At 33.7% G+C, this 27,505-nt stretch overlaps 1 protein-coding gene across 1 annotated transcript; it reads right to left on the reverse strand.

Moving 5' to 3' along the window:
- Positions 1 to 21,750: 21,750 nt before the first annotated feature.
- Positions 21,751 to 26,395, reverse strand: LOC127880686 (uncharacterized). The gene is made up of 5 exons (XM_052428018.1): positions 25,925 to 26,395; positions 24,544 to 24,711; positions 23,493 to 23,575; positions 22,904 to 22,982; positions 21,751 to 22,172 (listed from the first exon to the last, which is right to left on the reverse strand). Exons 1-5 carry the CDS (start codon positions 26,292 to 26,294, stop codon positions 21,934 to 21,936), a joined length of 939 nt encoding a protein of 312 aa, XP_052283978.1. The 5' UTR covers positions 26,295 to 26,395; the 3' UTR covers positions 21,751 to 21,933.
- Between the last annotated feature and the right edge of the window lie 1,110 nt (positions 26,396 to 27,505).

Genomic DNA, 27,505 nt, shown 5'->3' on the forward strand with positions numbered 1-27,505 from the left:
AAAATAAAAATGTTTCAACTTCAAAAAAACGCATTAAAATGTTGACCCTGAGGGGGAAGAGGTGTTAGAAATGTGCATTTAATATTGACATAATCCTCAGACAATGGATTCTGGTCGTGTTCAAAGGACATATCTACGAATCATCAACTCTACTTCTTTCTATGTGCATAGATTCTAGCTCGCTTCTTTTCACGTGACTTTACAATTTTATCTAGATCTATATGTAGATCTACATGTCTCCCTTTCATCACTTCAGTAAGTTGTAATCGATAATCGTTGGATTTTAGGAAACATTCCGAATGATGTTTATGACCGCGGAAATTTAAAATGGAGCACTTGCCCCCGTATCCCGATCCATTGACCAAATCCGGGTCGGTTCGGTCCCTTGATGCCGAACAAAAATAAAATTTAGTTCTCTGACTTCGACAAAAAAAAATCCAGTAACATATCAAAGAAAAACAGGCCAAAGTCTTATATTTTCTTATCTTATTATTTGTCTAGATATGCTTTAAATCTCACCATAGGCGTTATAGGATTTAAAAATGTTCAGGGGGAGGATCCCCGGACTCCGCTATTTTATGTATCATATCCGGGCCTACAGCTAAATAAATGCTAGTTACGCCCCTGGCTGGTATCTAAACAAAAGCATAGTCGCCAAGACCGTAGCATCAGTTCGGTACGTTAGGACCGCGCGCTTCTTTTTTCCGCTTTCATTCCTAACTTCTTTCATTTTAAACTATTTTTCTTTCTATCGTATACATAATTCTATTCTCCTAAGCAATATGTAGTTCTTAAAACTGAACTCCAAATATAAACGCTACAAATCGGTCTAAAGTACGAACATGTCAATCGTAAGTTTCTAGATTCTAAAACGGTATGATATTTGCAAAAGTTAAAGTTATAATACGCCGGGCTGCTCAAATTAGAAGAAAAACTTTATATATATTTATATATCTGAAAACTACGTAACGTAGGCTCTAATGATATATAATTTGTCAAAATCAGCCGAGAAATAAAAGTATAAAAAAGACGTTAAGGGGTACATCAAAATGTATAACCTCGGCGTTTCGATGTACGCTAAATCGATATATACCGACCACGTGACTCAGTTACGACGCGGTTTAACACGCGGTTGTAAAACATAAAGTGTTTAATTCTTGTGTTTAACTCGCTATAAATCCATTAATTACAGCGGGAATATACAAAAAGTTATATTTTTTTTTTAAGAGTAACTTTTTACAGAAACGATAAATAATCAGCGAACGACTCCTATACATTTTTCGTATTGTGTGTTTGTCATGCGTTCTTTGAAACTTTTTTGGGAATAAAATCAATGTCCCTGAAAATTCATTTGAGTTCATACATACTGGTGTTGATCAGAGTTTCCCCCAAAAAAAAATAAAATAGTGAAGTCTTTTTTTAATTTAGATAAATGGATAGAAGAAAATAAGATGGATCTGATGGAAGTGTATAGCTTTTTTTTATTGTTACAACTATTTGATATAAGTTTTCATCGACGTTAGCGTGTCTTTTTTAAATTAAGTTTGATAACTCCTTTTTTAATTAAAGTGCAAAGTTATTTGTCTTATAGAATAAGATATTGTCCGACGTTTCCGTAGTTCGACTTATACGGGCAAAAGCCCGCGTAGCGGGCGTTGACCGTTCATACACATGGAAATTTAGACATAAAAATAGAAATAGGGATGCATCTCAAAAAAAAAATTGCCACGCGACATTTATTTTCGCGATGCTATTTATGACCTTGAACAAATCAAAAACACTTTGACATATGCTAAATCACATGTAAATACATACCTCGGGAAATAGTATATAAATTACATCATAATTGTGTAGCGAATCGCACTAAATATTCTCGCATTTTTTGTTTTTCTCCACTAGGCCACTCCAAATTGATTTGTTGGTCGTCGGATTAAGCGCACCTATTTTTTCAAAATGGAAAAAAAAAATTTTTTTATGGCTCGCACACATGTTTGTGTCCTTCTGTATCCATGGCGCATGTGTTTTTTTTTGTGAAAAAAAAAGAAAAAAAAGTAATCTTGCAGAAACGATTTTGACGCTGAATATGAATGCCAAATATAGTGTTTCGTAACCTTTTAAATCGATAACAGTAGTATCTCGAAAATTCGATCGAGACGACCAGAAACATTGCTTCCTGTGTGACCGTTTTAACTAATTGCCATGAAAAGCTGCTGCAGCCAACCCTTATAACTATAAACACACCTGCTTCGTTCTGTGACTTATTTGAACGTGTTTGTTCACGTTCGAACTATCAGCAGATACCGTTGAAACATGTTCAATTTAACAACATCGGGAAACATGACGTAAGTGTTTTTATTCATTTTCTTCATTAAATGGGCATATGTACGGTATTTCCCAATTATGTAGGCAAATTTTTCCTATAACACAATTTTAAGTGAACAAAAAATAAACGGAAAATCATTAAAGGCAGGTTCTAAAAGAGTCACAGGGACAATGTTTTAGAAGTATTAAAATACATGGCTGACGGAACATGTTTTACAGCTAGGTCCGTGTATTTTAGAAACATCAAAAAAAGTTCTTTGTAATACATACATTTATTTCAGAAAAATACAATACCGTACTAGCCATCGATATGCCCCTTTTAAAATAAGGTATCGACAATGGATTATATGCATGGCCTTGGTCCGACTGTCTGTCATTATCATTTTGATAATTTTCCCTCTTCAAGCTCTATTGCAACATGGTATACCTTTTCACAGCTTGCACCATGGTATACCTTTTCACAGCTTTCGCTATTGAAAACTTCGAACAAATATAAGCAGCAGTAGGTAGACATGTGCCCCTCACTTCAATGATATGGTTATATTTCATATGCAACTTACTCCTATAAATATGAGGTTGATATACATCGACCTCATATCGTTTAACATCACTTTGCTGTTGCGTCGTTCCGACATGAAATCATATCGGAAGCTTTACCGGCTGCAAATTCATGTAACAGCCCAGAATCTTCATGGAAGAGTTATTCAATATAAAAATATATACATTATATTTTACTAATTGCATTAGAAGATGTTAAATTAAAACTTACAAGTAATGCTATTCCTGATATGAAAACACTAGCTTTAGACTTGTGTTCTACATTTTAAAGTTAAGTGCTGAAACCTAATTTTAGTGCATTTGTATTTGAAAAGTATGTAACTCATAGATATATTATTGCTTGTTTGTACAAAGATTATTTTCTTTGTCCCTGTGACTCTTTTAGAACCTGCCTTTAATGATTTTACGTTTATTTTTTGTTCACTTATAATTGTGTTATAGGAATTTTTTTCTACATAATAGGGAAATACGGTCCATATGCACATTTAATGAAGAATATGCATAAAAAAACTTACGTCATGTTTCCCGATGTTAATAAATTGAACATGTGTCAACGGTATCTGCTGATAGTTGCATGTTCTAATAAGTCACAGAACGAAGCAAATGTGTTTATAGTTATAAGGGTTGGCTGCAGCAACTTTTCACCGCAATTTGTTAAAACGGTCACACAGGAAGCAATGTTTCTTGTCTTCTCGATCGAATTTTCGAGATACTACTGTTATCGATTTAAAAGGTTACGAAACACTATATTTGGCATTCATATTCAGAGTCAAAATCGTTTCTGCGGGATTGCTTTTTTTTTCTTTTTTTTCACAAAAAACAAAAAAACAAATGCGCTATGGATACAGAAGGACACAAACATGAGTGTGAGCGGTATTTTTTTTCCATTTTGAAAAAATAGGTGCGGCAAATCCCAAGACAAACAAATCAATTTGGAGTGGCCTAAAGACAATTTTCACCATAATATTAAACGAATATTGTTGGAATATCGAATACCTATCTCAATACGAATATAATTTCATGATAAAATTCCCTGTACACAACTTTTGATTTTTGACACCATATTCAAATTCAAAATAACCAATAAGGTAATTGATGAAAATAAATAACAAGAGGGCCATGATGGCCCTGAATCGCTCTCCTGACTTAGCTTGCTACCGGTACATCTACTTAAATTCTATCAGACCCATATACAATCCCAAGCCAGATTTCATTAATCAATATAGTCTGTTAAAATTTCTTTAAGACGTGATGAAAACTGTGACCTCTTTCATCTACACAAGTTTTTACTAGAATTTGGAACGGTGACCTAATTTTTGACCCCAGATGACCCATATACGATCCAAAATCAGATATTATCAAGATAAACATTCTGACCATATTTACTAAGATCAGATGAAAACTATGAACTCTATTGTCTACACAAGGTTTTTCTATGATTTGACCTAGTGACCTAGTTTTTGACCCCAGATGACCCAAATACAATCCCAACCCAGATTTCATCAAGATAAACATTCTGGCCAAAATTTATTAAGTTTGGATGAAAACTGTGACCTCTACTGTCTACACAAGTTTTTTTAAACTTTGACATTGTGACCTAGTTTTTGACCCTAGATGATCCTAATTCAATCCCAACCCAGGTTTTAACAAGACAAATATTCTGACCATATTTCATTAAGATCTGATGAAAACTGTCACCTTTATTGTGGTATGGAGTTGTTTACCCTCGGGACTTCGGTTAAAAAACCATTGCCCGAGCACACTGCTTAACATAAAAACTCTGCGTTAAAAAGCCGAAAACGACAATAATATGGTCAGGCCGATTATACTGGGCTGTACCATTTGTAATATAAGATACTTTGCAGTGTGGATGCGGTTCTATGATAAAAATCTAGTAGTTTAAAAATAGCTTTACTTTATTATTCAAAAGGCGATAAATACGCAAAACACATTAATTGGACAACGCCGTGCCTAACGCTGTTAAAAAGCGGAATTTTTATTGGCTGACAGCATTTTAAAAGCATGGCTCTGATTGGTCGGATTTCCTAACTTGCAGTAGCAAGTAGGTCAATCCGTTTTGAGATACAAAAAATTTGCACAAAGAACGACATGAAATTAAGTTTGCTATTTATAAATGTAAACAATGTAGCATTTCATTAGAAAGTATATGGAACAAGAGATGATAATTACATCCATTAATACTTAAATTTAATTGCATATAGAATGATTATTTTATACTGTAGAAGTACTATGAGGATGCTATATTATTGTTACTACTACTACTAATCTATTGATGTTATTTATGTTAAAAAGAAAGAGGAAGGAAGAGAATAGCCAAATTTATATAAGTAGTGATGGTGAAAACACATATTATTATATGTGGCATCATCATTACTAGGCTCATTGTTAATCGTATGCTGCAATGAATTTATTGGAGTCTTTTAACTTCGTGATCTGCATATAAGATGTTAATATCAAATAGAAATACTTTAATTTACATGTTATTTGAAAAGAAAAGAAATACACAAATGTGTGAAGCGTTTTTAGATAAACAAACTACACTGTTGTTTAATATATTTAAGGTAAATACAAATATTAATATGTATTATTGGGATTTTCCAGATCACAAAGTGGACCAGCATTGCCACTATATGTTTTAGGTGCATAATAAAGTCAAGAGATAGATGTAAGTTATGTAATATACAAGGAGACAGAAGCAATTGGGAGATATGACATTTATGTTCATTAATTATTTGGAGGGGAAGAGCCTGATTTAATAGCTCTCCTCTGTGAAAGGGGATTTGCTTGTTTAAATGCATTAAGGTAGAAATATAACACATGATGGTATTGGGTACTGTAATTTAATTTTAATTGTATTATGTATTTTGATTTATAAATATTAGTATGCGTGGTTCAATGCTTGACACTTGTAGACAGGGAATATAGCCGTAATGCTCCAACAAAAGACCCTGTCTGTTTGGAACCTCATGAGAATTGGGCTATGAAGAAGATACGACCCCCAGAGTGGCGTTAAGACAATATTTAAAAGGGATATTAGTAATAACCCTTATAAAATTAAGGTAATGACTTACGTGTCGCCAAACGGTCACCTTCATAGGGCCACATAAAAATTATAAGTAAAACAATGAACTTTACAGTTAAAAATGAGACAGAACAGATAAATTTATACATAAAAGTAGATTATTTACATTATGTACAGTACTATATGCATTTATTTATATAAACTACAAGTTGCCACCCTGGAGGGTTAAAAGAAGGAGAGATTTGGAAGTATAGGCTGGGATAAGCGGGGAATAAACCAGCAGGGGCATTACCAATAGGTTGGTCTAAGGGAGGTAATTGTGGAGGCGGAGTCTATGACGGTTGTTTCACATGGACCAGAGGGAGTGCACGGTAGATGAAAAAAGTATGAAAACAATTGAAGAAAAATTAAAACAGTGTGATATAAAATTGGTAAAAAGACAAAATAATACCTCAATGCAGGGAAAACCCCACAAACTGCTCTTATCCAACCTATATTATTTAGATATAGGGGAAAACAAGAGAGAGAATAGTACAAAGGTACCTTATCTGCTATAAAGAATAGCAATTTAACACAAAAATAAGGAAATTTGCTATATAAAATAGCATTTGACACAAAAATAAGGAAATTTGCTATATAAAATAGCAATTTTAACAAGAATTAAAGAAATACAAGGTCCAAAATTTGCAAAGATGTAAAAATAGCAATACTAAGAAAATTTACAGTAATACCAAAGAATTGGTATTACCCTGGATAGGGCTAAAAAGGGTTTTGCAAGGTATAAAGCCCTGCACCGTGCACTTCAGTCCGACATGGCTCTTTGAGTTTGAAGGAGAAGGGGGTGTCAGAGGGGAAAGGAGAGGTTGCAATGCAGCCAACATATCCGGGTTACTGGACAGCCTCGTCCTTTCTTTTAAATAAAAACTGCGATAAAATATGAATATATTAAGAAACTGAAGAATGTAAATGGTGGACTAACGTCATACTCTTATAAAAAATGTTTTATATTAAGGAATATCTGGACAATACCATTGGCCTGATTTAAAAAAGGCAAGGTTGAACAATAATCCCGTTTAAAACTAAAACAAAGTTGTGTCGCAATGACACAAATCCAACACAATCACATTGACTACGTTAGATTTGTGTAAAAATAAACCGGTTTAAAACAAATCAGTCACATGACTGAATAATTGGCAGGGTGTTGGCTGCTCTCCCTCTATTGTCTACACAAGGTTTTTCTGTGATTTGCCCAGGTGACCTAGTTTTTTTGACCCCAGATGACCCAAATACATTCCCAATCCAGAATTTTTCAAGATAAATTTTCTGACCAAATTTCATAAAGATTGGATGAAAACTTTGACCTCTATTGTCTACACAATGTTTTTCTATTATTTGACCTAGTGACCTAGTTTTTAACCCCAGATGACCCAAATACAATCCCAACCCAGATTTCATCAAGATAAACATTCTGGCCAAATTTTATTAAGATTGGATGAAAACTGTGACCTCTATTGTCTACACAATGTTTTTCTATTATTTGACCTAGTGACCTAGTTTTTAACCCCAGATGACCCAAATACAATCCCAACCCAGATTTCATCAAGATAAACATTCTGGCCAAATTTTATTAAGATTGGATGAAAACTGTGACCTCTATTGTCTACAGAAGGTTTTTCTATTATTTAACCTAGTGACCTAGTTTTTAACCCCAGATGACCCAAATACAATCCCAATCCAGATTTCATCAAGATAAACATTGTGACCAAATTTTATAAAGATTGGATGAAAACTGTGACCTCTACTGTCTGCACAAACAAATTGTTGACGGACGCATGCACGCACGCACACACGCACAACGGACGCCGGACATCACACGTTCACATAACCTCACCATGTCACTTCGTGACAGGTGAGCTAAAAAATGAATCTGCGAGCAATACTTTTTACTCACGAATTAGGTAGTTATCAAGACAGCCCTGTTGATCCGTACATTGTTGTTTATGCATTACTTGTTACCCGAGCAGTTCACACGGTGTCAACAAATCTGACCTAAACATATGTATAGAGCACTAATGCGCTTTTTCGGAATAGCTGTTTTACTTAGCTTTTCATCTTAATGAAACTTTTGTTCTCATTTATTTATTTATGTAGAAAAGTAAAATGCAAACTTTATTTCAAAGTCAGCGTATAAGCCGACTACATTTTAAAAAGATATTTCCTTTTATATTAAGTTGTTTACGGTTTTAGCAATTATAAAGCATTTTTGAGGTTGTCTAAAGTATGCCTGTAGTTATTGGTGAACTCATGTCCAACGTTTTATAACTTAAGAACTGTGAATATAAACAAGCTTAACCTTCTACTAACCTTCTATTAATGCGTTGCTAGCACCCATAAATACAAAAGATCGCCGCTTTCTATTGAGAACAAAAGAACGTTTCCCAGAAATCCCCGCTGTAGAGCATAAACGAGGCTACGAAACAGATCATTCGTATTATTATTATAATAAATATTTGTTATATTCGGTTTTAGCGATTATGAAGCATTTTGTTGTTTTTGTCTATCGTATCCCTGAAGTTATTGTTTAAGGTAGCGCATCCATAATGGTCACATATCCAAATATAATCTAATTAATTATTTTCTTAATCAGCATCAATTCACTGAACTACATGCATATTTGTAGGTAGGCTTTTCATGCTTTTTAAAAAAAAATTACCGATTTTTTAAAACCACCCCACGCTCGGCTTTTGTCCAGTTTATTTTTACCCCTGGGAAATATAAAAGTTCCATAATTCATTCAATTTCCAAATATTGGCATGCAGTTGATGTGTACAGATGCGATAAAGGTGTTTGAAGTTTAAACAAGATGAAATAAGTATTCTTTTACAGACATATATTTTTTACAAATTGTTACCTATGGAAGAGCGCCATGAAATGTAAGTGATTTCAGCCAAGTAAAGTAAAAACAAAGTGTCATAAAATTCAAAATAGTATCATTTAAGTTATATTTTAAACGTAGTTTTTATAGAATCACAATATACAGCAAAAATACCAAGAAATAGACAGATCTACCGTTTACTTTTTGAAATAAAAATAAAAATGCAACATGCATCATTCGTATTTTCAGCAGTAAATCACCCTATTTACCCATAACGTTGTTTTAATTTTAAAAATTGAAGTATGTGCATACAAATTTCAACACATTTAACAATAAAGACAGCTTATATGCTATATTAAATCAAATTACAGTATAAAAGAAATAAAACGCGTCGAAAAAAGTATGCGATGTCGGCAGGATTCGAACCTGCGCGGGAAGATCCCAAAAGATTTGTAGTTCATCTCCTTATCCACTCGACCACGACAACTGCACATTTGTGGAAGCTTAAATTAGATATCAATAAGTAAACAGGTAAAAAGGCTCGTCGATCTTTGAAGAAATCGCGAAATCGTATTTTTTCAGATGATATTTGGATCAAAGTCAATATTTATTGTGAAAAAAATGTATTCTAAAGAAATTACGTAAACATATATCAAAATTCGAAGTTTGAAAAAAATAAAATGCATCTCTCGGAAATAACCGATCATTGAAGATCGGCAATGATCGTAAAATAAAGCGCGGGAAATCGTTAGGGGTGCGTTACCTTAACTCATGTTCAACGTTTTATAAATTGAGATGATAAACAAGCGTAACCTTATACTATTGCGTTGTTTTCCCGAATCTACAAATAGCCTCAGATAATGAATGACCCATTGAGGTGTATGTGAGAGCAAGAAACAACAACTTTGCGTGGAGATTGCCGTGCAATTGGACTCTCCGTTGTTTATCGGCAGCCGCACCTATTAATAGCATCAGATAATGAATGAGCTGAGCAAAAATACTTCGTCATGAAGACGAAGCAGAAAGTAGAGACTATTTTAATCATTCATAAACAATCTCTTCCGCGACAGGTATAATACAATCATTGTTTATTGATTCTTTTCTATACAAGCTCCGTTCGAAACTATTACATTTAACACGATATTCATATAATGATTCCATTTGTGATTAAATATGGTTGGAGAACTCAAACCTCTTTCATAAATTATACAACTCTTTCTCGCGCGGATACGGCATGTTTGACAGGTATAAGCTTTCTGTAGATAAGCTGAACCGACTTGAAATTTTAAGTAACAACATCAGTGTTCGTTTCGCGAACAACTAAAAAACTACAAAATTCCCAATTGCTGTCTGAAAATTTTCCAAAAGAAAGGCAAATTCCGTCAATTTTATTCCAAAAGTGCATAATATGCAAGTTAACAAAAAAAAAGAGTACTTACACTGAACATTTCAAGCCAAAATGAATGTAAATCAGTATTTGAGTTGATTTTTGCTTTTGATACCAAGCAATTAAAAAAAAAATCCTGATTGGAAGATTTCATAACTCGAATTTTCCCAATTTCAATAGCGGGGTGTCGATGCAAGACCTTTCCGAACAAAATACTTTTGCTTTATTAAAGTTTCTTACAATATTTTTGATTGAATCAAATAAGTAATATTGGCATAATATTACCTACTTTCTGGTTGTTGGCATATACTAAAATAGAATTAAATTATAACACACTGTAAACATGTTAAATTATCATCGAAGTATAGTACTAGTATAATGTGGAAAAATGATCATACTGACCTACCGTCAACTGGGGTCAAACGATCATATTGTTCAACCACGTAGTGCGATTGTTTTCCGACAAACGCGTATGCTGTTAAGTGAAACTTTAAACAATATAAAAACATTGTATGTATTTTTATGTATATAAAAACATAAAGTCATTCTTGAAAAACTGTTTAATTTCTTGATTTAAGAAGACAGAGCATGAATGATATATATTCCGCTTCCGTTAAAGATGGCTGTGTTTGTTTTCCTCTGGAGATTTAAATAAATAAAATTAGTGCTCGCGGACATATGAACATTTAAAACATGATATACATCAACAACATCAACAACAAGTGTGAACAATTGTAACAAAGGATATTAAGGAAGCAAAACGATCACGGTAATTTTCGTTTTATAAGGAAAACAAAGTGTATTATATCGAAAAATTTAGGCGGGAAATCATAAATAAATATACAAAGGATTGTGAAAAAATTTATAAAAATCGTGCACCACTTGAAAACCGGATAAAATCGAGTTAAGAACATAAGATCAAGCAAGAAATCCGTGCTCCTCGGGTAGCCTACGAAAACAGGGTAAACTCGACTTAAGAACTTTAGATCAAACAAGAAATCCGTGCTCCTCGGGCAACCTTTATTGATAAACACTAATGTAAATATTTACGTTAACCCATGACAAAAAAAGGACAATCCAAACAGGATCAGGATCAGCCGAAGAAGGGACAAAACAAGGGTGGTAAAAAGCGAACGAAGCAAGAGGCCTCTCCAAACTCCGAGAGTGATCAACCTGAAAAGTGGCAGGTTATGGCTGAAAGCTCACCAACAGCAGCTGAAATGCAACCGTGTACAGTAGCGGCAGCACCATATGTAATACCACCGGTTACACAGTCATACAACGGTCAGTACTATGCACCTCATAAAGTTTATGACACCACACCGCCAACCTATTCCCACAAACGTCTCAAACCAGGTCCGTACTGAGAACCAATACTACTTGCCTTCACCACCACCACCACCACCAACGACACCACCACCATGGGCAGCGGAAATAATGCAAGATATAAAAAGCATCAAGCTATCTGTTTCAAAATTAGACAAACTCGAGAAGCTTGTTGACAAAATAAATGCGCGCGTTGAAAAATTAGAAAATGATTCTAAAGCAAAAGACGTGAAAATGTCCGAAAACGCAGTGCAATTCGCCAGTAGCGAAATTGAAGACACCAAAAATAAAATAAAGGAAACCAGTTCTGAAATAAAAGTGATCACTAATCAGTACTCAGACATCAAAACCGCTTTATCAGACATTAAAACCAAAACGGACGAATTAGAGGCAAAAACGAACGATTTAGAAAGCAGAAGCATGCGCGAAAACCTGTTATTTTATGGCCTCAGTGAATCAGAACAGGAAAATTGCCAACAAAAAGTCATACAAGTTATATCAGAGCGTCTGCAGTTAACAGACGATATCGTTCTGGATCGTGCTCACAGACTCGGAAAACCTACACATGGAATATCGAGACCCATCGTTGCCAAGTTTCACTACTATTCACAACGAGAACTGGTCAGAACAACGGCAACATCGAAATACGACGTCCTAAGGAATGCAGGCCTTGGCATAGGCATTCAGCAAACCAAGGCAGTCCTAAACAAGGGGCGGCAACTGAACGACGTATTCAATCGGGAAAAATCAGCCGGGAAGCAAGTCAAGTGGGCTGGCTCCCGACTTATGGTGCGCAACAACAGCAGCGACCAATTCCGTGAAGTTACATGCTAGGACCAAAAGGAGGAACTAAGAACTCTCGTTTGGAACGTGAATGGACTAGTAAGAAAAATTAATGATGAAGATTTTTAAACTTTATTGCAGAACATGACTTGATTTTACTCTCTGAAACATGGACACACTCAAAACTGAATGTTAACCTAGAAATAAATGAATACATCTCTTTCCATCTTTTCGGAAACAAAAGTCACGGAACAAAGAAAGGTCGTTATAGCGGCGGCCTTAGCGTTTATTTTCATAAAAAACTAAATAATAAAATATCAGTTATTGAACACAATAAAAATGGCATAATATGGATAAAGATAAGCAGTGAAATATTAACTACCGACCAAGATGTATTCATTTGTTTATGTTATATTCCACCAGTTACCTCGAAAGTGTTAATAGGCCATGACTTCGATTTTTTCGAGGAAATCGAAAAAGGTATAGAACATTATGGGCCACTTGGGGCCACATGTATTGTTGGTGATTTCAATGCTAGGACTGGAAATTTATCAGATATTATTAGCAATGATATATACTTAAATGTGACGGGAGACCACGTGCAGGATAACAAAAATGTTGACAATCTAAACGTTCGCCTTAACGCTGATCGCATTATAGATAACTACGGACAAAAATTGATTTCACTATGCAAATCTACAGGTCACATTATAGCGAACGGACGATTTAAAAACGATAAAACGGGACAATATACTTTCTTATCAACACGAGGTCTCAGCGTCACAGACTACTTACTTATTAATATAGAACATACTCATATTCTCAATGACTTTAAAGTTCTAAATTGGAATAACTTTTCAGATCATGCTGCATTGTATTTGTCATTAAAATTTGAAAATCGCATATTAGATACTGTTCAAGATAATAATGCGAAAAATGTAACGGAAACGAAATTAATATTTAACCAAGATTTAATTCACGTCTATCGAGAATCATTAAATGCAAATTTACATAAACTTCGTGATTTAAATAGCATGGGTACGGTCGATCAGGTAAATCTGCTCACGAACTTCATGCATGAGCAAGCAACGCGAGTTTTTAGTAAATCGTTTAAAGGGGGTAATCTGAATTCACATAATCGCAGTACACAGCAAAAACCACCGTGGTTTAACAAAGAGTGTCATGAATCGAAACGCGAATTCAATAATGCACGAAATGTATTCAACCGTTGTAAATCAGACGAAAACAGAATTCATTTTTCACAACGGAGAACTATGTATAATAAAATTAGAAATAGAGCCAAAAATCTTTATAAAATCAACCAAGGCAAAAAACTCGAAAATATTGCTAAATCCCAGCCTAGAAAATTTTGGAAGACAGTTAAACAAAGCTACACAAATAAAAAGAAAAAGAAAAACAATCTGCAGATAACGGACCTATTTGAACATTTCAATAATCTATTAGGGGAAACGCAACCCACAAATGAAAATTTTAATAACGAAAATGCAGAAAATACATTAATTAACGATGCAGATTTAGACTGCGAAATAACCTTAAATGAAATACATCAAGCAGTGTTTAAACAACAAAACAACAAAGCGTGTGGATCAGATGAAATATCAGCAGAACTTATAAAAAACGCATTTGATATCATATCTCCGTACCTCTACACACTTTATAACAAATTGTTCAACAACGCCGAGTATCCAGAAAGCTGGGGACTAGGTTACATTGTACCTATATTTAAAGGGGGTGACCCGAATTCAGCAAAAAACTATAGAGGTATAACATTAAACAACATTCTTGCCAAGATATATTCGCAAATTATTTTCAACCGACTTACAAAATGGACAGAAAAAAACGAAACTATAATTAAAAATCAGTTTGGTTACCAAAAAGGAAAAAGCACTACTGACTGCATTTTCCTATTACAAGCTATAATAGCAAAAGTCATTCGTAGTGGACATAAATTATATAGTGCCTTTATCGATTATGAAAAATGCTACGATAAAATCAATCTTCCATTCTTATGGCAAAAACTCACTTCACAAAATATAAGCACGAAAATTATTAATGCTATTAAAGCGATGTATTCCACGGTCAGATCTGTAGTGAAAAACAATAATGAGCTATCGGATATCTTATACTCACACCAAGGAGTAAAACAAGGTGACTGCGGCTCATCGCTACTGTTTATGATGTTCGTGAACGATATATTAAACAATATCAATTCGAATATCGACAATATATTTTCCATCAATGAAATAAAGTTATTTCTAATACTCTATGCAGACGATCAAGTTTTATTTGCGACTTCACCCGCCGCGTTACAATCTATGCTAAAGGACATTGAGATATACTGCAATACATGGAAATTAAAGATAAACACCTTAAAAACAAAAATCATGATATTTGAAAGAAGCACCAGATATACGAATATAGATTTCTTCTTAAACAACGAAAAGCTCGAAATTGTCAATTCCTTTAAATACTTAGGGGTCAATTTCTTTAAAAACGGAAACTGGAACAGAACTCAAAAGAACATCTCAGAACACGCATCAAAAGCTATGCATAAATCATTTTCCGTGTTCAATCAATATGAATTTAAATTAAAAGAGAAACTCAAATTATTTGATGTATTAATATCCCCAATTCTCAATTATTCTGCTGAAGTTTGGGGTAATCATTTGGCAAAAGACATAGAACTAATACATTCAAAATTTTTACGCAAATTATTGTGTGTAAAAACATCAACCAATCTTGTAGGATTATACGGAGAACTAGGTAGGATCCCGATGCATGAACACAGAAAAATTATTATGTTCCGATATTGGATAAAAATCTTAAATTTAAATGAAAATAGTATTCTAAAACAAGTTTATCTCCTATTGAAAAACGACGCCGACAACGGAATCAATTATAACAAAAACAATTGGGCCTCACAAATAAAAGAAATGTTAGAACAATTAGGTTAACAAATTTATGGATTAATCAAGAACGTATTACTATATCATTAGAGAGCATAAAAATTAGAATATTAGATCAATTTAAACAAAATTGGTTAAGTAACATTAATCAACCTGGCAGACTTAGCACATATTGTATGTTTAAAACCAAATTTGAATTTGAACCGTATTTGCACATAATCAAACAAAATAAATATAGAATAGCACTAAGTAAATTCAGACTATCATCGCATAATCTAGAAATTGAACAAGGACGTTACTATAATATAGAGAGAGCAGAACGAAAATGCAAAATATGTTGTACAAATTTAATAGAAAACGAATATCACTTCATGTTAACATGCCCACTATACTCACATCTAAGAAGAAAATACTTCAAATCATATTACTGTAGATGGCCAACATTAACCAAATTTAAATCGCTCATGTCAACTACAAATAAATGTGAACTTCTTCAAATTGCAAAATATATTTACGATGCAAGTAGACTAAGAGAAGAACTCGTAAGCATGTAACTTTCTGACAAAAAAAAAATAATTATCATTGCTTCAAACGTCAGTGAAAATTGAATTACTAATTGACTTAACTAATTGTCTGTATATATGTACATTATTCAACTTTTCGCATCAATAACATACATCATTTTATTTGTTGAGAGTGTATGTTAAATACTAGTTTTACTATGTTAATGTATATATATGTACATTAGTCAACATTTTTCATCGATAACATGTACCATTTATACTATGCTGTATATGTGAAATATTGGTACCATTAATACTACATTGTATATGTGAAATATTGGTTTTACTATATCGATAGTAAAAATAGTTTTTCTCATTATGCCAAAAGCATGCACTATTGTAATATTTATATATTCTAAATAGTTTTCTCAATATACCAAAAAGCGATTTCGGTATATTATGTTTATCTTAACAAATAAATATTTAATGACCATCAAGCACTAACATTGCATTCACGATCTTTAACCTGTAATACTAATATCTTTCTTCCTCTGTATTCAACTAACAATCACAGCAATCTTTACCTGAAGAATTACCATTTGCTTTATCTAATTGTAGGCTAGAAGCTTATTTGTAGCTTAATTGCCGAAATAAATGTTGTTGTTGTTGTTGTTGTATATATATATATATATATATATATATATATATATATATATATATATATATATATATTCCTTTTTGCGCGTCATTTTTTAAAATTGGGATTACATGTTGTCAAAACGCTTTTTATTACTTAAGGTTTTGAACCTGAACAGTTTCACAAAGCTTAGTAAGTGTGCTTTTGTATGAAAATATTCATCGCTGAGAAATTCCTGTATATACATCGACAACGTAGTATAATGTTTTAAACACGGTTATACGTTTGACAGTCTATGCCATGGCAAGCATCGCCGATATTTTATTTAAAGCCGAACCTAATAAATTGGAAAACCATGGAACAGTAACATATTCTGTTTATGAATTATGCATTTTTACATTACAAACATTGAATACATTAAAACGGTTCATAAAACAAGAAATTAACGAGTTTCACGATCCCAAGTTGAGATTTTATCACAGCGCAATAATGTATCTATGAATACAAAACGAGCCTTAGTGAGAGTGGATCGACGTATTGCCGCCAAACATTGAGTAATTATTTATCAGGTCGTTATCTAGTTTAACAATAATACCAATTTGAGAGCAGAGTGTGTAAAGGTTGGTCCTTATTTGTACACGACCCATTGTATTTTACCAGTGCAATTAATTAGGGGTCATTGTTTCGACATTTATGCACTTTCTTCATGAAGTATAGATAGTAGTAAAGCAATTCGTAAATTTGAAGTAAATATAGAGAATTATAGGTTAGTGTTGATTATAGATCAGGTTTATCATGCGAGGCTCAGAAAACAAAAAGCACGAGCCTTGGCGAGTGCTTTTTCGTTTTCGTGCCGAGCATGGTAAACATTAGTTGCAATAATTCAACTATCAGCTTTATAACCAAATGGGTTGCTGATAGTTGCAATGCGCTCTCTCTTGGCCATGGGTGCAAAATGTTATCAAAAATGCAAGGGTTAAGAAACACTGAAACTGCAAGAACTGATACAAAGTTACCTATCTAAACCACAAACTCATCCAAATGGTACCATTAAAGCAAGAAATAATTGATTTTATTGACTAAGGTTTTGTTTTGTACGCTGTATCCGCCATATTGGAAAATTGACCCAATATTGGTTAGGTCGCAGTACACCAATACTTTGCACGTCGGGTTATGTGCCCCAGCCTTTAAAGTCGATAACGATGTGGTATTCTATACAGAATACGCTGTTTCACATTTAAACATAATAATGTCAGCGAGAAAAGTGTGTTGAAACATCGTCGTGTTTTTATAGGGTGCATGCAAAGGATGACATGCGTAGGTTGCCATTCAGGTAAATTTAACATGTTTATGAAGTTTATTCATTATTTTCCTCAATTTGTCTCGAACGACGTCTGTTTAGTGAAGCGCACGGATTCGCTGCGCGAACTGCACCCATGTTTATCAAGAGGTGCATATGGACTGCCAAAAAATATCAAAGGCTCTGGGAGTCCGTTTATATGGACTAGATAAACCTGATCTATAATCAACACTGACCTATTATTCTATTTATCCCACTTTTTATTCAGTAAACTTTTTTATTGAAACAAAATAAGTTTCATGAGTGTTTGTCGTACATTAATAATGAATGTAGTGTAACCAAGGTCAGTGTATTACTCCGCGTTCCACAAATAACCGTTGATTAAATAATCATTTTTTTAAATCAGAATATCGTTCTGTAACAAAGTGTCGAGCGTTATTAATTACAATTTTATTCATATTGAATTGCAAATCTTAAACTTTTATAATATCAATATGACATTAAGTTGTTATATACAAGCAACTACATTTGTTTACACCGTAGCCTAACACCACACACAATTCACTTTCGATATCAAACTATTAAGTCTATCACGAGGTGCACAATATTTGCTTCATTGTTATAATATGTTGTTATTTCGTGACGAAATAACAAAGATTATTTGGATTTAAGCTAATTATATACATTAACATTTTGAATGTTGAAACTGGCACCAAAGAATTGTGATGAAAAGTTGTTCGAACTAGAGAAAAACATTTGCTGGTGAAGTGACTGGGTGGGGCGAACATCAAGATCAACTTGTTCGACGGTAGACAGTGGTTGTCTAGGCTGCATTTCGGCCAAAGTTTCGGTGCATGAAGGTGAACAAGAGGAATCTGTTGGATTGTTACATTTACTGGACTGAGCAAGAATGAACACTCGCTGCTGTTCAACAGATATGTTGGAATAATTGGTTATGGACTGGACATTTTTGTGCCCTGTTATGGCCATGGTTTCAGTGAGTGGAATATTTGCATTTCGAAGTTTTTGGACCAGGAATTTGCGAACTGAGTGGTTCGTTATTCTCTTGTGCTTGAGAAAGCCGGCGTCTTTTGCCATGGCCTTCAGCATCTGACCTAGCTTGTTGACACCCAATTGTTGACGCAAGAACCACTGACTGGGATGCAGTGTCATTTGTGCGTATTGCCAGGTAGAAAAGGTGCTTTGAAGAAAAATCAGATGGACGCATATCCGAGTACAGCTTGTAAATTAACACAGGATTTCTTGGTCCAGACGATTGTTTTCTACGGTCAAAGGGGAGCAACTCGAACTGACTTCTTCAAAGTGGAGCAAAAACAACAGAACCTTTTTGCATAGTGTTAAATTTACCTAATACTAGTGGTTTTAATGACAATAGCTGACAAAAACACGTTTCTTGCTACTTTTCTTTGTTTTAAGGTCATTAAGATTGACAAACATTTGAGATTGTTTTTATTATTGATGCACTTGGCAAATACAGGTGACGAGGTGCGTGGGAAAAAGTAGTCCCGGTTCGGCAGTTGATGACGTCATTTCGTGCCGTTGATTATAGCTGTGCCATTGATTATAGATGAAATTCAATCAATGAGGCTTTAATCAGCCGAATTCGCTGTAAAAGTGGGATAAAAACCTTTATATCAGACAAGAAATATATAAAACTAATAACAAAATAACGTTATAATTTAAACGTAAGTTTAAAACATAATCTACTTAATATGTATTGATTGCTGCATCTAGAGTGGGAACAAGATTTTTGTCAGATTTTCGTTATGTCGACGTTGTTATGTACTATGGCGCATTAAAATGGCTTTGCGCGATCTTATTTTCAAAAAATCGATTAAGCGTTGATGATTATAACAGTAGAAGAAGTGTTCTGATAAATAGATGTATTAACTGTTTAAAAAGTACAGTTGTCTGCGGTTTAAAATTATTTTCGTCTGCCAGTCGAAAACCTTTACATGTACAAAATGCATGTACCAGTGTTCGCGTTTATGCCTTCAAACATATTTTTAAGGATCTCTTTTTAAATATTTCACCATTTAAATGGGATAAAGTGGAGAGCCCGCTTATTCGTAAGAGTGTTCTATAGGTATCATGATTGTTTTAAACAAATAAGTATTTATTCAGTAAAGTGCGACCGCGCGTTTGAACGGTATGAAAATGTCGGATCAGTGTGGGGACTTCATATTACAAACGCGCGGTTGCACTTTACTGAAACAAATGTTTAAAAAGATCATGATACCTACAGAAAACTTTCACAAATAACCGGGCTCTCCAATTTATCCCATTAACAATGGTGAACAATTTAAAAAGACATCATTAAACATGCTTACTGGGTCGCGCTTTATTCTCCCAACACAGAGATTTTAAAAAGTCACGTGGTAAAGGCACCGTGATCCGTTTTGTAAAACTTTGTTTAAAACAATAGAAATCTTTTATTTTTCAAAAGTTATACTTAATTTACGGAATAGCTATCTACACTAAGTTGATGGTAGAAATTATATTTTGAGTAAAAAGTTGTCTCACTTTCTGAAACATCCAAATGGATGTATATAATTGGATTCAAATATTGAGACTCAACCGAAACGGATGCAACTATGCTTCAGGCAGTGAAACATATTGATTTACAAGAGAGTCACCGATTCAAAGATGACAAGGGGCACATTTATATAGCGATACAAGTTAAACAAATTAGACACAATTATGTCTAATACATTATTCAATCACAGTAATTAATCACTTTGCGTCGCAATTAAAACAAATATGGCGTGCTCTTATCTGATCATAAATTATTAATCATACTTATTAATAACTTGTGTAACCTAACTCAGTTTCCATAAACATTTTCAAACGAATAAACGTATCAATATTCGTAATGTCACGATTTTGTTTGTGATGCAAGAGAGAACACTGTTTGCTTATGCATTTTAGCATGAATTCTAAACCATGCCAAGGAAAGAAGCAATGAAAAGTTAAAATTAAAAAAAGCATACACTGTCCTTTAGTCAACCATGATAACATTTAAATTCAAGTCACAGCTTTTTGTGCATTCAGTATATTACAAAAATGATTTATATTTCATTCGAAATAAAGAAATCTTACTCCTTGAAATAATTAATTTGTCAGAGGTTGAATAGTTTGTCTGCAATGTCGTCTATTAAGTTTTTTTCAAATCATGCCCCTGTGGTCAAAGCTGGCAACGTAGCACGTAGCAAGGGTCACATGATATATATATATATATATATATATATATATATATATATATATATATATATATATATATATATATATATATATATATATATATATATATATATATATATATACAACAGAGTCTCGATATGCCTTGTATAAAATAAACAAAAACCCTGTATTTATTTTATGCCGAATCATACATCCCTGGAAAGACGTACTCATATACGCACACACTCTCAGAATGAATGTCGTCTTCCATGTTTATATAGCAACCCCTTTCTGCGCGAATACACATTGGAAGCATGCGCTTTCGCACTAAGAGATAATAATTATGTGAACGTTTGCAGAAATTATAGAGCATTTTGCGCACATACACTCTTATTTATTATTTATAATTTTTATCTGCACTGCATCAATTGAAGATAATAAATATGTAACGGTACATCGAAAAATGCACTCGAAATGTTTGGTGTTGGAACAATTACGCGCAGAAGGGTCCGACGGACGGACGAGCACACGCATGCACGCGCTCACGGAATGACGCGTCCCATTTGTATATCTCTTAGTCTTTTGGCGGGTAACCATTAGATACTTGCAGTATAGATATACGGTTAAAGCGATACATTCAAGGAAAAATATTAAGGGCGAATATTTATATAATTTTCTATTGTGCAAACAAATAATAGCTTAGCAAAAATATATTCGTGAAATCTAGAATTTGACACTTGAAATGACATAAACACGCTATGTAATTATAGAATAATAATGCAATCTTTTTTTGCTATAAAGATTTAATTGAGCTTGACAACAAATGTGAATGTATACTGATTGGAGAATATTTATATTATTAGGATCAACCAATATAATTACGACTGCGACTAATAACGTAATTATCAAACTGGAAATAATGAAACGATACAATATCGAATTATTTTGTAATGTTTGCATCACCCTCCAGGTTATCATGTCAATACTATGAACAACAAATCTTGATAACCCGAATAGAGCCATGTCTCTGTAATATTCAATGACTAAGTAGAATGAAATCAATACAAGCCTTTATGTATCAAACGCTTTCTTGCAGGCAATCAAGAACATAGAAGAGCATGAATTTGCGTACACACAATAAGCATACGACTTTTTTTCGTCTACGGCTACGGTTACACAAGTCTGGTCAACGCTGGAGCTTTGTTCGACATTACACATGTTTGTAATAACGACAGTTTCGTTAGTGTACATGTTCTTCAATTGACCTTCTTTCATCTTCAATCCAGTCCATGTTTTCCACCCTATGTTACCTGTAGGGCACGAAATAAAGTAGAGATTTCAATAACATTCATACTTGCAGAGTTGTTATTGTATATCAGAAAAACAAATAACACATGAACTCATGTACATTACTGATATCCCTAGAGACAAGTATGAACGCATGTCCCAGATACAAGTTTACTCAAGTATGAACGAAAGTCCCCATGTACAACTGTACTCAAGTATGAACGCATGTCTCCAGGTGCAAATGTACTTAAGTATGAACTCATGTTCCCAGATACAAGGTTACTCAAGTATGAACGCATGTCCCCAGGTACAAGGTTACTCAAGTATGAACGCATGTCAACATGTACAAATGAACTCAAGTATGAACACATGACCCCAGGTGCAAGTGTACTTAAGGATGATCACATGTTCCCAGATACAAGTTTACTCAAGTATGAACGCATGTCCCCAGGTACAAATAAACTCAAGTATGAACGCATTTTCCCAGGTACAAATGAACTCAAGCATGAACGCATGTCCCCAGGTACAAATAAACTCAAGTGTGAACGCATGTCCCAAGGTACAAATGAACTGAAGTATGAACGCATGTCCCCAGGTACAAATTAACTCAAGTATGAACGCGTGTCCTCATGTAAAAATGAACTCAAGTATGAACACATGGTCCCAGTAACAAGATGTTGTCAATGCGCAAGGTGTTTTAATAACTGAATTCGATCTGCAAACACAATTTAGGTATATTTTTTTCTACAATCACCTGCTCTAGTGGAAAGATAATCCTTGTCATCGTCTGTTGTAATTGTCATCAATTTCGCATCGACTGATTTGCAAAACTCCTGAAAAATAATAAAATATGCTATGAATTAGCCAAACATTATGCCGCACCACGAACTTGCCAGTCCCGGAATGTTAAATATGAAAACAATATCACATTTACATTTATTTGTCACGGTGAAATGAAAATCGCACACCTTCACATTCACGTTTCATGATACATAACTGACACTTATTTTGATTGAGTGGTGCATAATGGAGATAACACTCACATTAAAATGTTACAAAAATCCTTTGAAATTATTTTTATGTTAGTGAATATATTCCAATCTGAACTAATAACATAATACGGCTAGTATATATATATATATATATATATATATATATATATATATATATATATATATATATATATATATATATATATTCCGAATTCAATTGCCTACGAACACTTATACATTTTCATGCTGCACAAAGTACCAAATTGATCAATAAGTCATCATGCAATTTTAATTGAATGTAAATTACCAGAGCACGATACATATTTCAGATCAATATAAACTCATACATACGTTTGCGGCATCAGCTGTCATAACAGTTTGCGTGAAAAGGTGGTAGCAAGCATTTCCATATTTCTCCCATCCTTTTTGGCAATCTGAAACAAATGTCCGCATTTACCGAAAATTCCAGTCTACCGAAAAAGGAAACCTTATGCATATAAAGTATTGCTACTTATTCAATGAAAAATACATTTACTTGAATAACACTATAATGTGTGCATGTACTTAGGATTATGATCGTATTTTACAAAACTCCGGACTAAATATGTTTTAAATATTCACTGTCGACAATTGGTATATAAGAGGGAAAGAGCGAGTATTCACTGTCGACAATTGGTATATAAGAGGGATAGAGCGAGTATTCACTGTCGACAATTGGTATATAAGAGGGATAGAGCGAGTATTCACTGTCGACAATTGGTATATAAGAGGGATAGAGCGAGTATTCACTGTCGACAATTGGTATATAAGAGGGATAGAGCGAGTATTCACTGTCGACAATTGGTATATAAGAGGGATAGAGCGAGTATTCAGAGCAATCACAGGATATCTCGTTTAAAGAAACTTAATGATTTATATTTACCCAATCTTAATAGTTAAACGAACCTAACTGAGATTTCATTAAATATGTTTCCTTGGTAAAAGTGTCCATTTAATATCGATTTTTCATTATGTTATATGACGGGACTGGCGATCTTGAATTAATTTTAACATGAATAAAATAGCATTAACGTAAATCACGTGTGTAAATATTCGTAATAAACGCATCCACAATAAACACGGATTATTTAATTCAAGCAAAATCCAGTGGGTATTCATCACACTTGTTCTGTCTTCCTTTATTTGTGAAACTAATGCGCTTGCATTATCAATAATACGTTACGAAGACAAATCCCTACTTATAGTATGCGAAAAGAAAACGTTCGCCTCTATCATTGATTGTTTCAGCACGACGTAAATTAAGACCTGGTAACTAATACTTAACATTTAAGTAAACGCATCGGCCAATGTACCGTTGTGCTACACAATAGAATCCGCATTACAATTCTTAAATAAAGCTTACCAGGGACACATGTTGGTTTGGGTGTCCATGTCCCGTTTATACATTGACTTATGTCACTTCCGTTTTGTATGACAAACCCTTTGTTACAAACAACCTGCCTCCGATTTCCCTCTCTGTTCATGTTACCAAGAACGACTCCGTTAGGCACACTGACGAATTCGTCGCACTCTGTAAACACGGGCACACAGTATCAACAGTTTGAATATTAAATGCTTATTTATCACGTTAGTTTCGTAGGTTTAAATGTGAAAAAATGATTGTTACTTTTGCCAAGCATGCTGAACAAAACATGTATTCGGTCAATAACAAAAAGGTCAACGTTATCAACAATGTACACTTGGAGACTTTTCTAACGCAACGCGTATTCAAATCAATATAGCTCCCTTATGTAGAACGGATTTTGTTGAAATTTGGACTCAGACTAGTTCAACACATATCCAATTCTCGACGTAAATTTAATTGAAATTGGTCAACACTAAAATATCAAACATAACACATTTAAAAAATCGCTGAAAAAGTAAAATTCTCAAAATCGTAAATCGTAAAATAATATGTGAAAAGTTAAACGCACTAACTTTCACGTCTGCATGAACGACCAGTTTGCAACATTGCGCTCATGAAATTACATACGAGCAATATTGATTTTCTAATTAATGCTATGTGTTCCTGGTGTAAAAACCCACCGAGAATGATGACATTGAAATTTAATTGGAAGATAAATATTCCAATTATATTTCAATTTTATCAATCTCGGTGGGTTTTTATAATTTAATTATATAGCGTTGTACTACACTTGATGACTTTTCGAACGTAGCATTTTTCAAACTTAAATATATCAGTTATTAGTAAATATTTTGATTAGAAATTGTACATGTGACCATTTGACTACAGTATGTGCAACCAAACGATATAATCATTCACCCGTGACGATCGGATGCTTTAGAAAGTGGGGAAGGGAGCCTGCAACATGCCGATTGCGCGGTCGGCTCCTGAAATTTTATACGAGACATATTGATTTTTAAATTAATTGTGTAGTTTCCTGGTGTATCAACACACTTAAAATGTAGAAATTGAAATAAAATTAGAATCGTATCGCGTTTCACCATTTTCATGTGCAAAAAGTTAAAACCACACCTACCCCACGTGCAAAAGCACCCCATTATCACGGATGAATGATTTTATCGTAATATTACACAGAATATAGTCAAATGATCACATGTGTAATTTTAAATCAAAATCTTAACTCATTATTGAGATATTCAAGTTTGAAAAATGTTGCTTTAGAAAAGTCTTCAAGTTTGAAAGAGTGACTCTTTTCGTATTAAATTGATGTCAACATTATGTATAATGCCTTTACAAAATTGTTATATCGAACTTTTACCTTTAAGTTCCTCCAGTGGAATGTCAACAAAGTTCATTCCTGTAAGGTTGTCTTTGTAGATTACGGCACAATCGCCGCGGGTGCTTTGCCTTTTCTCCCATAAAGTCATATTGTTGTAAAGACTGCACAACATCACGTTCTTTACAAACGCCAAACCTTTACACCATTCCTTCTTCGAGCAATGCGCTGCACACTTGCGTAGGCTGACATCGTTGCCATGTAGAAACACGTGCCCTAAGTTATCCGCCTGACATTGTTCAAATTTGACCAGAGAAGTTAAAGATGGCGCTTGACCCGCTCGATATTGTTTCCTTACCAGTAGGAGGAAGAGTATAAAGATCTTCATAACTGATATATATTTCAGCATCATCACCTGTAAAATTTACAGAGACACTATTACATTGTCGTTGAACAAAACAAAACACAACTTTCGCAAGAATTTTCTGGAAATATGCACATATATGACATGTGTATAGGATCTGGCACGAGTTGTCATATCATACCATATTTTATTAAACGAGTTAAGGAATTTTGTTTTCAAGCGAGCCTTTGGCGAGCTTTCAAACGAATTTCCTGGACGAGTTTAATACAATATGGTATGATATGACAACGAGTGTAAGATCTTTTTATCACATGCTTTTGAATGAGCAAATTAAATAAACATTTACGCAAACATAATGATAATTCCAAATGTATTTCGTGACGTCATTTGACGTTGCAACGTCATTTCAGCAAAATAACAAAATGCGATTGGTCAATCGAACGAAAACTAACTCAATGAAAGCGCTTAAAACGTACAATACACATGTGCAAGATAAAAATATTCATAATGGTTATATTACATGGGAAACAGGGTATGGCATGTGATAAATGACAAACATGCTCGTTCGTCGATATAACGAAGGATTAATGTCGATAAGACGAACAACGACCTAAATGGTAAGTTGCACACGTTTGTACTTAGCCTATTTATTCCCAACACACAGACCCATTTCTTAACAAATACAACTATAGTTAAAATGGTTAATATATTCAGTATTTTAATATTTGCCTATGTATAATATGTATCTTAAATTTATGACAAACAATAAAACTAATTATAGAGCGAACAAATTAACCTTATATTTTGGAATAGAATGCAGATTGTAGATTTTTAGGATTCATTTATAACGTTGATTATGATAATTCAGTAGCATGTCCGTTTAACGCTTATTAGTTATCAATGATTTACGATTAATGAACTTAATTTAGTGTATATACGAAATATAATAAATGCATCATAATTTAGCACATAAGCATAATCATTATTTTGTTAATTGAGTGTCTAATAAAAATGTGTTGTTTTTTTCACAACGAATTCATACATTTTAAATACTTCTACAACTGGAGTATTGGAAAGTAATATTATAGTCCAGCTATGCATATATTTTATTTGAAAATAATATGCATTAATATATCATTTTATGAAACAAAAGTAAACCGATACGTTTACCGACATTATTGTAAAGATTGATCGAAATATTTAAAATCGGCAGTTTCACTTTTGCAATCGATACATCAACCGACAGTATTGCATAGTTT

Source organism: Dreissena polymorpha, chromosome 5, assembly GCF_020536995.1.
Source record: "Dreissena polymorpha isolate Duluth1 chromosome 5, UMN_Dpol_1.0, whole genome shotgun sequence".
NCBI lineage: Eukaryota > Metazoa > Mollusca > Bivalvia > Myida > Dreissenidae > Dreissena > Dreissena polymorpha.